The sequence below is a fragment of the Rhipicephalus microplus genome, chromosome 2 (genome assembly GCF_043290135.1).
Source record: "Rhipicephalus microplus isolate Deutch F79 chromosome 2, USDA_Rmic, whole genome shotgun sequence".
NCBI classification, from domain to species: Eukaryota; Metazoa; Arthropoda; class Arachnida; order Ixodida; family Ixodidae; genus Rhipicephalus; species Rhipicephalus microplus.
In genome coordinates, this window is record NC_134701.1 from 277,644,694 (window position 1) to 277,657,598 (window position 12,905).

The following is a 12,905-nucleotide window of genomic DNA, read 5'->3' on the forward strand; positions in this document are numbered from 1 at the left end:
CTGAGCTGTTGCAGGTAAGTCGTCGTCATCGTCGCTCCCCGACTCTGCTGGCACTTGACGAATGATTTCCTCATCCGTGAGGCCAGCGCAAGTTCTAAATCCCTGTCCACACACACAAACTTGGAGAACGAGACATTTGGGGGAATCTCGACGCCTGCAGTGCGAAGGTCGTCGATGAGCACCTCGCTTCCGGACACCTGGTCGACGACGCTGTCTTCATCTAATGCGGCCGGCTCGCCATTCAATACAAATCCTGCGTGGCAGAAACAGTTGCGCAGCGTTGTCGATGCCATGGATTTCCACACATCAGTGAGCACGCCAAGTGCTTCAAGCAAATCGACAGAGTACGCTTTTCTCCTGTCGAGGCACACCACCGCACGCGAAAGCAAGCGTGACCAATAGTTTACTTTGAGATTGCTTATGACACCCTGGTCTGTCGGTTGTAGGACACTTGTACTGTTAAGTGGCAAGAACTCGATGCGCACAGCCTTGAACTTGCTAATGTGCCCATGTGCAGCGCAGTTGTCCACAAACAACAAAATTTTGCGGCCTTCTAGATCAAACTTGCGATCGAGTCTTCTCTTATAGTTTCGAAAATCTTCCGAGTTACCCAGGCATTTTTGTTGGCCTCGTACAAAACAGGCAGCGACTTCACACCTTTAAAGCACCTCGGAGCTTTCGACTAGCCGATGATGAGAATCGGCAGTTTTTCTGTGCCCGACATATTGCTACCGATTAGAACAGTAACTCGCTCCTTACTGTGTTTGCCACCATGGCAAGGCTCGCCACCAAAGGCAAAAGTCTTTTCTGGCATCAGCTTAAAAAAAAGTCCGGTCTCCTCACAGTTGAACGTGTCGTCTGATGAGTACTCCTGTAAAAAGGACTGCAGCTTTCCAGAGCGGTAGTTCGCAATGGCGCTAAGGTCAACAGCTGCACTTTCACTGCACAGTTTTGTAAAACTGAGATCAAAGTGCTTCTTGAAGCTCTTTAGCCAGCCATCACTGACCTTGAATCCTTCAATGTTCATTTGAAGCGCCATCAGGCAGCTTTCTGTTTGAGAAGGCCCTAGAAGACAAGAGCCTTGCTTGCCACTGTTGACTTCAGCCATATAAGGGCCTCCTCAATCTTTGGGTAAGTGCCTTGGCTTACATTTTTCTCGCGACATCCAGTAGACTTTTCCGCTGCCTCCAAAATCTTCTGCTTGTTTTTCGTGTAGTCCGAAAGAGTCTGTTTGGAAAGCTGGAACTCTTTCGCAACATCTGCCGCGATCGGCCACTTTCAAAAAGCTTGACGATGGCAGCTTTCTCCGCCATCGACATGGTGACGTACTTTCCCCGCTTTATCGGAGCTCTCGAGGCCAACGATAACATTGAAGATCTGTTATCTATTACGAATCACTGCATTTAACTAGGCGACACACAAGGAACACATAGCACACGCATAGGCGGACAGTCACTCGAGGCGGTCCGATCCGTTCAACAGTCACAGCAGAGAAGAAAAAAAATTGTTCGGCAGCGACGCTGATACCAAAATAGCCTCGATCAAGCAGTTCGAGACGTTCGATGGATGGATGGATTGATATGGCTGAGCCCTTTCTATTGGGCAGCGACTAACGCCACCTAGCCGTAATACTTAATGAACAAAAACTGGATTTATCTTTTTTTTTTTAACGGTGAAGCTCGGCACTGGCAATTTGCAGTGAAGGATATGATTTTCACTCGTGCCTTGATTGTAGCCACCAATCGGACAACCTTCTAGTTATTTTTACCTGCTTAAAGTCTATTTTGCCCTCCCTGTCCTTAAACCCCAGTGCTTTGAAAAAATGCGCGCCATCATCCTAAACAATAGGGTGAATCCCTTTATAGAACATTATCAAGTGTTCAGCAGTTTCTTCCTCCTCTCCACACACACTGCATACCGTGTCTACCCCTTCGTATTTGGCCCGACAAGTCTTTATTCGCAATATTCCCGCCCTGGCCTCAAACAGGAGAGAATTACCACGTGTATTATCATAGATTGTTTCCTCGGCAATTTCATGCTTGAAAGTTCAATAGATCTCTAGTACCGACTTCTTAATCATGCCTATTCTCCACATGTCGGTCTCCGTTTCTTTCACCTTCGTCTTAACTGAGAATTCTTTTTGGTGTGCCCCCTTCTGTTTTCCAAGTATTTACCCGTCAATTTCCTGGTTTGCTTCCTCAATTTTGTATAGACATTCATCATGTACAGATAGCTGAAAACCTTCCTATCCTAACGTTCCTCCCCATTTCTCTCAATCGCTCCTCAACTTTTATTTTGCTGCTAGCTTCCCTGCCCTTGAATGATGTCCACCCCATATCCTTTTGTACTCCCTGATTTGGTCTATTCCCATGAGCTCCTAAAGCAAGTCTACCTATTCCTTGTTGCTTAATTTCTAATCTTGCTTGAACCGCTGATCTTATGCACAAGACCGTGTTGCCAAAGGTCTGATCAGAAACCATGACACCTTTCGAAATTCCTCGCACAACATCATACCTATTTTAATTCCACATTGCCATATTTTTCATCCCACTGCATTCCTGTTTCCTGTAGTCGTTATGTATATTTCATTTTTTAAGAACTCGGTCCAATCACTTATCTATACGGCCAGATATTTGTATTTATCCATAATTTCTAACGTGACCTCCTGTATCGTAAGCTCACTACGTTCATTATCAAATAAAAATCATGACTGTTGATTTTTCCTCACTGAATCTCAAATGTAACTTATCTCTCTCGTTACTGCAGGTGTCTATCAATCTCTAATTTGCTCTATTCTTTGTACGTACATCATGAATAACAAGGGTGACAGCGGACATTCCTGCCTAAGCCCCCGTTTTATCTCTCTGGGCTCGGATACCTGTTTTTCCCATTTTATAATAACCTTGTTACTTTTATAGATATCTTTAAAAAGATTAGTGACTCCATCTTCCCCACCTAGTGTGTCCACTATTCCCCACAAGTCTTCTTCAACCACGCTATCTTTATCTCCCTTGATATCCAAAAATGCTAGCCACTGGGGCCTGTGTTCCTTTTCTGCTATTTCGATGCACTGCGTCAGAATAGACTGTCTTCCAACTTCCTTTGTTTCCAAAACCCATTTTGCAGTTCCCCCAGCACCCGCTCATCCTCTATCTATGCCTGCAGTCTTTCCTTTATAATCTGCAGCGCCAGCCTGTAAACTACTGATGTCACTGTTATAGGACAATAGTTGTTTTTGTCAGCTTTGTCCCCCTTTCCTTTATAAATCATGCTCATTCTGCTAAGTTTCTCCATCCTAGCGCGCCTAGTGGAGGCAAGCAGAGGTATCGGCCGTGCACAAGCCAGCACCGGTTCGAGGCTAACGGAGGAAAACGTGAACAAACAAAATGGCGGCACAGAAACATGCTGGTAGTCGGCTCGACTGACGCTTGGCAAGTCCGAAACATCGAACAGCCCGTCCCTAAGTGTCCAAAATTTTGAGCTGTGAAGTATATTGAATTTATAGGGTATGTCCCGGTAATGGATAAATGTCCGAATTATCAAGCATGTTCGAAAAATTGCGCGTCCAAAATATTGGTCGTCGACTTATGTCAGTTTTAGCGTAATATCTTAGAAACGGCTGCAAATATTCACATGAAATTTTACGTGCTGACAAAGAATGCCAATAGATATCCAGTGACACCCTTTTTGTATGCCTAGGTTGCTTATGCTACCTATGGCCCACGCCCCCCAAATTTTTGAAGGGGGTTCACTTATTCAATGTACCTTTTCTCTGTAACTACCCAAAGGAATGTAACCATATTCAGCTGTGTTGTTGAAGAGACTCACAAGTTACATGTGAACTAAAAAGAAATATTACATTGTTCATGAAGCTTTTGTAAAAAAAATAAAAATACTGCTTGCACAACATCACGGAGGGTGTGCATTGTTGTGTCATTTTTTTACAGCGTCATTTTTTATGAAACCGGCATTTTTTTTTTAGTTCAGATTGTTCCTCACTTGTCGCAGCTCACGCACACAATGTTTCACCAAAATCGATTCAATACTTTTTTGAGAAAAGGTACATTAAAGTTGAAAAATTGTATATTACAAATGTGTGCCCAATTTTAGAGTATGCTTGTGTTTCTCGGGACCCTTTCACGAATGTACTAAAAGAAAAGTTGGAGAGGGTGCAAAAAAGGGCTGCTAGGTTTGTTACAGGAAACTACGATTTTAGAATAAGGTCTTCTGGAATTCTTCAGGCCTTGAAATGGGAACCCCTTTGTGGACGACGGAAAGTTCAAAGACTTAAATTTCTCTATAATATATATCACGGTAAGACTGGGCTAAATAAAGAGCGGTATTTAAAGACGCCTAGTTATATGTCCGAACGGAAAGATCACTTATATAAAATTAGAGAATATACCTGTCGATTGAATGTCCTTAAATACTCTTTCTTTCCAAATTCTATTAGTGACTGGAATGCGCTAAAAATACCAATATTCTCTGATTCTAATTTCCTAACAGCCATCGAAACAGCATTTTGAGCTGCTGAAATAACCAATATTTAACGTTGGCTTTGTACTTCTCTTGGTTGTTGATTTTTTTATATGTATAATTACTGCTTTCGTTGTATAATCCCGTGTTTTGTACTTTTGTTCTAATGCTGTACTACAAGTGTTGATTTCTCCTGTATACTGTAATGCACGATTTATTTGCTTTTAATTTTGCTGTTTTGTATTCTATTTTCTACTGTAACCCCCCTACAACAATGCCCAATGGGCGATGTAGGTACTTGTAATAAATAAATAAATAAAAATAAATTGGAGAAAAACGAAGTTGTGCGCATACTGCTTACGCCAGAGGGCGCGCGGCGCACTTCAGGGCGGCGTTCGAATTGCTTGGAGCAGCCGCTCGACATTGGGCTTCCACAGGTGTGTTCCTCAGAGTACAGAGGATTTTTCGGTGTCAAAATTGCAAATTCGATTTTTGGGGAGTTTAGCCTACCATACCTCCTTAACACGGCACTATGCCAAACATGTGCCCCAGCAAATAGCTGAGGATACTTAGTGTGATAAGGCTTTATTATTTTAGGTGGGGTTTAATGTCCCAAAACTAGCATATGATTATGAGAGACGCTGTTGTGGAGGGCTCTGGAAATATCGACCACCTGGGGTTCTTTAGCGTGCAGCCAAATCTGAGCACACGGGCCTACAGCATGTTTACCTCCATCGAAAATGCAGCTGCCGCAGCTGGGATTCGATCCCACGACCTGCAGGTCAGCAACTGAGTACTTTAGCCACTAGACCACCGCGGCAGGGCAGTGATAAGGCTTTTTGTCGACGATAAGTCATATCGGTGCGTTTGTCGGTGGTCGCCACCACACTTCGTTCTCTACAGATAATTACCTGCAAAGGCACCGCCGAAATCGCGCAGAAGTCAGAATGATTGATCGGCTGATCTACGCAGTTTTTGAAACTACGAAAGACCATTTGCAGCACATTGCGGCATCGGAAGTTCAGCGGCGCAGTAAACTTTATGGCAGAAAAAGTGATCGCTGAGCGCAGCTGCTCGCCCCAACTGGTAGGCGTAGAACGAACCACACGGCGTGGTCACTAAATGTACTAATCTGTATGGGACTCAGTCAGGGTTTCGTCGCAACCATGTTTTAATTGTTCGTACGTTTAAAGCAGATACGCATCAACAAGGTTTTACTGTAAACAAATACTAATTCATTATTCAACATGCGCTTCAGCGAGCGATCTGACGTGTTATGATGAATAGCTCTCCAACTACTTACATACTGCAGTGAAAAATGCCACACCAAAATTTTTGTCAGTACCTCTTTAAATAGAGCACCCTTTTCTCACATGACTGGTTTCATACTTGAATTTTTCCATAAGTGGAACTCCAGCCAAACATTAAACAAAACATATTTTCCAGGTCCATTCAGGTTTCATTTGATGAAGATCTACTGATTACGAAGGATAAACTATAACACGTCACGAGCACAACTCCTTATTCATGCGTGTCCCTACCTTGCCTCGTGTTGACTAGGCCATCGATCGTGCCAGGCGTGTCCGTCTCCAGCTCAGCATACGCCTGAATCAGCGCTTTCTGCTTCTCATTTAGTCGCCTAGAAGGCAGCAAAGAAAAGACTAAAATGTACACAGTGAGTAAACTTTTTCTGAACACTCCGTATACTGAAGAGAGAGAGAGAAAACAAGAAGAGGAAAAGCACGGATGTTAACCAGCCCATATACTAAATATTCTCCCTGAACTTATGTAGCATGCTCAATTAGTTAACATTTAGGCAAGACACGAATTTTCAAAGGAAGTTCTCTTTCCAATAAAGGGGCCCTAAAGCACTTTTCCAAGTAGCCATAGAATGGATTCAGTGAAGGCACCTCACGAATCGACCAACGAAAAAAATTTTTAGAATCTGTCCCAAAGCATGACAGGAGTTACAAAGATTTGTCGCACGCTGCAATAATTTTCTCTCTTCTCGCGTCCCGACGAAAGCGCTAGAAAAAGCGCACAGGGAAAAAAGGTACTTCACACGAATTTCGCGACCACAAGCACATCTTCCTTTATTTTATTTTTTTTTGTTCAGACGCACGATGTCTTTTCAGTGCAATCACCGTGATAACATCGCAGCCTCTCGTGGTTGCCCCAGCAACTCTAGCGTGCGCCATGCTCAAATCAGCCATTTGCGTGATACTTGGGCCTATGACGCAATGATTTTTGAGTATACTACATAGAATCATTTGTTGAGAGAAGAGAAAGCCATTTTTAGCTGACTTTGAGAATCAATTCTAAATTCCAGGCCACGTGTTGCGCTAAAATATGGCTCGTGCGATTTTGGGAGCCTCGACTACCGTCTTTTACATAAATTCATTACATTCATTACTGCGAAATCGATGCTACAACATGTAAATGCAATAGCAGTCACAAAATGCCAAATCAGTATGTGGGCGGCATTTAATTATTTAAATTCATAATTAGTTTGCATAATACCTCTGCTATAACAACTATTGCTAATGACACTAAACTTGTTTTAGACGTAGTTGAATGCCTTTGGTGTACAAAGTCATTGCACAAGTCACAAAAAGTCAACTAACTGTGGTATTCGGATTTTTAGATGGACATAGTGATCTCCATAACCGGAGCTATTCAGCCGTTTCACTCCCTTGTTTGCCAACCGAATTTTGGTGTGTGATGAGGTTCCCGTGGGGATCTGTAAGCAGTTCACAGAACAAACAGACTGATAAGCGCTCCGATAGTGCAATATTTAATTTTAACAGCACACAATAAAACAAGCACACTGAAAGATGAAGGAATGATGCACTCAACAAGCGCTGGCTCGCAATCGAAAGTTTCTTGCACAGTACAGATACATATAAGCAACAAGCAGCTACACATAAGCAACAAGCAGCTACACATGACATGGGTTGCCACCGCATCTTGTCCACGTTAAAAATTCATAAAGATACTTCCCGCAGAAAATCATAATCTTTGTCATAAAGATGTATTGATGCTTGGCTTACACAGTTTTCTTTTTCTTTAACAATACGATAAGCTTCTGCCACTTCTCCGTTATTCTGATGACCATGCTTGAAGATGACGCTAATGCTTATGAAAACAGAGGAACCCACATGATCTACAGAGCACACCTAGATTAGAATCAGCCACATTATTCAAAGACAATTGTGTTCCTTAAGTATGGTGTTAATACAGCATCCTGACTGCACTGTCTAATACATGTAATGATGTTCTACCACACCAGAGCGGAATTTTGTAAATGACGCCACACTCGCACGGCACATACTTTTGCACCTTGATAAGTGTAAGGATCCTATGCAACATTTTTAATGTGATTTCGCTTCAAAGTATCATAAAAACGTTCCGAGATATATCAGGAACGTTTACGATTCGATTCGCCTCAAAGGGCCACTCACCAGGCCTCATAACAAATTTTAGTTAGACTGTGGAAATGGTTGTGTGTCCGATGAAGAGCATTGTCACAAAAATATTTTTAATCCGTTAATTACGAGCTGAGAAAATAGTTTTTTTTTTAAGCGGCGCGAAACGAGGATGACAGCAGGCGAGCTCGAAACCCTTGCCGCTCCCCTGCGTAGCATTCGCAAACCAAATCTCTTTCCTACATTCTCCGCCATCTGACCAAGAGGTCACGTGCGCATGACGTGCACAAACAAGACGAATCCCCGAGCACGCTAGCGGCGTTGTTTTGTTGGCCAGCATTATTTTGTGGTCTAATGCCTGTTTCTGCGGGATAGATGCTTCGGTATGACATTTCACTGGCTCGACAGTGGTGGCATCGTGACCAGTGCCTGCATTAACATTTACTTAGATGCGGTAGAACAGATGAGCACAATGAGTGCACAAACGCACAGGAGCATTACTTTCGCTTCCACAGCTGTTGCCTGCTCGATGCGCTGAACATGGGGACATGAATGCATGCAGAACACCGGGACATTAACCCCGTATCTCATTGCAATTCACGGCAGAAAAAAATGGAAAAAAGACGCGCACATTCCCTTATCATATCTCATTATTTATCTCAAGTTTTATTGATTGCTTCAAGTAACAAATTACATAACCTACATATGTAGTACCAAATAATTTTCGCCATGTCACGTGCCACTGTTACGTGCGATGTCACGTGCCACAGAGCAGTCGTCTACGTAGAGGACCAACGTCACTGCACTGCCGTGTACGTAGGACAATTCATACGTGCACCTCAGGTCTTCATTCACTGGGCGCGCACCCGCGAAAGGAAGGGGGAGCAGCGTTCATCCTGAAATTTGACCCATTACCCCGGCGCATAGCGTTGCGAAGTTTGGCAGACGTGATCGTGAACGCCCTATGTACGCATTGTGCTTGTCAGTTCAAAATTGTCAAACCTGGTGAGTGGCCCTTTAATATTCAAATTTGCTTCATATCCAAATTTTGGCTACTCGCACGGCATTAGTATTTATTATTGATAGTACATTCAGAGTATGCGAAGCATGAGTGCCAGGCCTTATGATGTACATTATTGTCCTTGCACTACACGCATACTGCCAAAAACAGGTGCGACACATATTCTTACCACCTGCGATTCATTAACAAGCATCTAAAGTTATATAGATGGGTATTTTAGCATTTTGGACCCATCTAAATGCAGTCATCAGGGCAGTGAATAAGAACCACATCCTTGAGATGAGCAGCAGAGCGTCTTAGCTCCTAAGCTATCTCGGTGGATGAGCCAGTGATAAACTCAACACAAACCTTCAGCATAATGTCATCGTAGAGACCCTGAACTCGCACAGTGCCGCCAAGGACTGCTTGGGAGAGCGTGATGGCAGCGTCTGTGTGAATGTCTGCCCCGTCACGACGGAAATAGTCGCTCCGTGCAACCTGCCGACAGAACAATGTGCAGACCACGGATTGACACTAGGGATGTGCAAATAGTAAATTTTCTAATCTAATTGTATACTATTGAATAGTTTTTGACTAATGAAGAAGCCATTGGCAAAACAGCCCTGGATTCCCAGAACAATTCTTTAGAAACAATTATTCAGGAACTTCAAAAAAAAAACATAACTATTAGTTTTATGCAAAAAAAAATTACACAATTATCTAAACTGAAGTAAGCTCATGTACAGCACCTATGAAAGCCTTCGAGATCTCATGTAGTTGCAGGTTGAAATACAGTGTTACTTTGGTATTCTAGATGATAATTTGGCATCGCCATGTAAACAAGAATTATACAGTGTTTCCTGAACCTACACGACCATGAATCACATGATTGGGCTGAATGCATCTTAATTCAATAATTAAAACAATAAAATTATCTATCACCGTCTCAAAGTTCTGTGCCTCTGGGTTTTCCCCATCGGTGCTGACTATTCAAAATGTATTAAAAAACATAAGTGACATAAGTCAGACAACAGCCTGGTAATGTCAACATCTTGTGAGATGCAATTCAATAAAATGCAATGGCATAAATGCACATACAACAGAACTAAGGGGAAAGAAAAAGCTTTCGCAAAGGGCATGACTTCTAACAAAAATTGGTGCAGTGAAAATGTATGTTGAATATAATCCTCTACTTGAAACAAAATAGGCATGCCCTTTTTTTTATTTTTGTCATGTGAGAAAAATAATCATTTTATATTTTTTGTAAAAAGAAAAAAAAAGGCCGTATCTCATGCGTGTTTTTTTCCATTAAAGTAAATATAGTAAGGATGTGTTACATAGGGGCTTGTGTAATCCCACTGCTAAGGAACGAAATTAATGTGAAAACCTTTTAAGAATGTCTATCACTCCTGGATGTGTTTTTAATAAGAAAATGCTACCCTAGAATTAACAAACGAGCTGACCTTGAATGTGACAAAGAGCTCTTTCTTGCCCACTTGCATGCGTACCGTCTGCCCATCCTCCACACCTGAAAAAGGAAGCACAGCAGATGTGAGCGTAGAATACATTTCAGGAATTTGCCTGCAGCATAATGATACACTCTGCACCAACCTTTCTTGGGATGGGAGCGGAGGCTACAGAGCCGAATCGCGGGCATCCTACCACCAGTGAATGTAGTTCCGCAACAGTGCCCGTATATTCAACATGAAATATAAACTTTCCCCCTTTATTTTCTACGTGGAGCTATTTGAACAAGGCGCAGCTCACATCAGTAAGATATTGGTATTTAATTTATCTGTTTCGATTTCGCATTTTTGAACGCGTGAGAAAATTCCGCCTTTTTGCGTGCATCTTAAACGCTAAGCAGCGTCTGCGTCTACATGAAACGCTGATGGTACCCCCATACCAGAGTGTAGCGTTTTATCCACTACACTGGACTTTCTTTACATCACTTCAATTAGGTATTGCAAAAACTCACCGAAAGCAATAAAAAAAATTTTGGGACCCTTGAACAAACAAGAGTTAAATGCGATAGCAATATCCTGTTCCTAGTGGATTATTTGTAATGGGTAGCATGCTTTAAACCACGAGTAATTATGCGTATGAAATTTTTTCGAAATGTTAAACCACGAAATGTATGAAATGTTAAACCACGAGGTAGTTATAATCACCTGTTCTGACCCCCGATGGCAAGGTATGCTTGTATCAGGCAATATTACTGCGATATTACATGTTGTATTGTGAAGCTTGTATACAGGACACAAGTGTTTTTAAGGCATGAAGGCTATTCTCACTGCATTTCCAAGCAGACATGTGGCTGTGTGGTATACCAACTGCTTGCTACGCAAACGGCTCGGGTTCGATTGTCACTTGGACCCAACAAACTTTTATTATTTATTGTTCATCTTTCTCGATTTCGCAGTCGCGGAGAAGATAATTTTTCGCTCACAACCAATGATGATGACACCGACCTTGATGCCAGAATTTCTGCAAAACGAGCTCTTTAACACTATAGAATTAACTGTCAGTGGCTTTACAGTGGCACAGGATAAAGCTTCGAAAGAATGTCTACTTTCAGCTGTGCCAAGTCAGCAACTCTGATAGGATGACAACACACAGTAAAACCTCGTTAATTGGAACTTGGCCATTTTAAGCCCCACTTAATTCGAAGTATTTACACGGTCCCGTATTTTAAATGCAAGTTTGGGCGGATAATTTGAAGCGAAGTCCGGGTGCAGTGTGTCGATTCCGGATCCTGATTTCGCTGCAAATCAGTGGAAACAACGGCCCGTAAGAGCCACTAGGCATGTACTTTAGCGATACTATTGAGTGGTAGCTGAAGCACCCCTGCCTCGCTACTTCCAGCACGAAAAATTATATACACACACACACACATATATATATATATATATATATATATATAAAGCGGTCTCGTGATCAGCTAAAATATGCGCCTGTGGAAAAACCAGACATGCTTCACTGCAATAGAGCAGTAGCGTGCAGGCAGCATGCTTCTTGCTACGTCACCACATCATGATTTATCCATTCTTTCTGGGACTTTTAAAAAATTAATAAAGGACAGTCTGGAGAAATCCGCGATGTGTGCCGGTTGCTCCAGCAATTCGCACGCTTGCGCAGCTGGCGGAGTTCTCGCCTGCAACGCCTGCTTCGAAAACTCGGGTCGAAAGCTTTAGTGGTGATGTTTTCCAGCCAAAACACATCGCGAATTTCGCAACACTGTTCATAATTAAATTCCTTATTTCACCAGGAAGAATGGGCGAATGGTCGCATCTTGACATGCTGATGCAGCGAGAAGCAGGCGACATGCTGTCCGCGTGTCACTACTGTGTTGCAGTGAAGGTGTCTTGTTTTTCGCAGGCCCACATTTCAGTTGATCACTTTTTTTTTTTTTTAGGTTACAGCAGTTAGGCCTGAAATTCCCCCTTGTTTTCAGCAAAAATGTGACCAGGTATTGCTGGAATGCATTACCCTTGGAGCCACAAACTAGCTGGCACATCATACGACCAGCCCTGATTAATTTCAATAATTTAAAGTTCTTTGCATTCCACTTTTTGCACGTTCTGTTAATTCGAGAGCCCGCTTAATTTGAAGATTTCTCACCGTCCCAGTCACTTCTAATTAACGAGGTTTTACTGCACCTCAATATGATGTAGGCACTCACAGTGCACAAGAAAGGTTTCAGGCGAACTTGCATGACATCATGTAGCAACAAAATAGTACAGAAATGCTGTCTTTGACGGCAGCTGGTTGGAAGCTTCCACACTACATAGTTATATGTGTGTCATATAATATGCAAGTTTTTACGGTAGCTGATAGCTTGAAGTGCAATGAAACTAAAAGGTGCAGACCCTCTGCAGTTCTGGAAAATGTATCTGCCACAATCATTGTGCCTGCACTTCAAGGTGTCCATAAATTGGCCATACTGTGATCCAGAGCCTCCTTTATATCTTAGCCTTCCAGACTTTGGTCATGGGGTCTGGGTT

The 12,905-nt window shown here is 42.5% G+C and overlaps 1 protein-coding gene across 2 annotated transcripts in view; it reads right to left on the reverse strand.

Annotated features, from left to right (window-relative positions):
• LOC119179253 (dnaJ homolog l(2)tid, mitochondrial) overlaps positions 1-12,905 on the reverse strand; it is a 28,397-nt gene that overhangs the window by 4,276 nt on the left and 11,216 nt on the right. For both annotated transcript variants that reach the window (XM_075882071.1, XM_075882072.1), the window contains exons 7-10: positions 10,365-10,429; positions 9,271-9,399; positions 7,101-7,216; positions 6,018-6,115 (exon numbers count right to left, since the gene is read on the reverse strand). In XM_075882071.1, the coding sequence (XP_075738186.1) occupies positions 6,018-6,115; positions 7,101-7,216; positions 9,271-9,399; positions 10,365-10,429 (408 nt within the window). The remainder of the gene's footprint in view (positions 1-6,017; positions 6,116-7,100; positions 7,217-9,270; positions 9,400-10,364; positions 10,430-12,905) is intronic.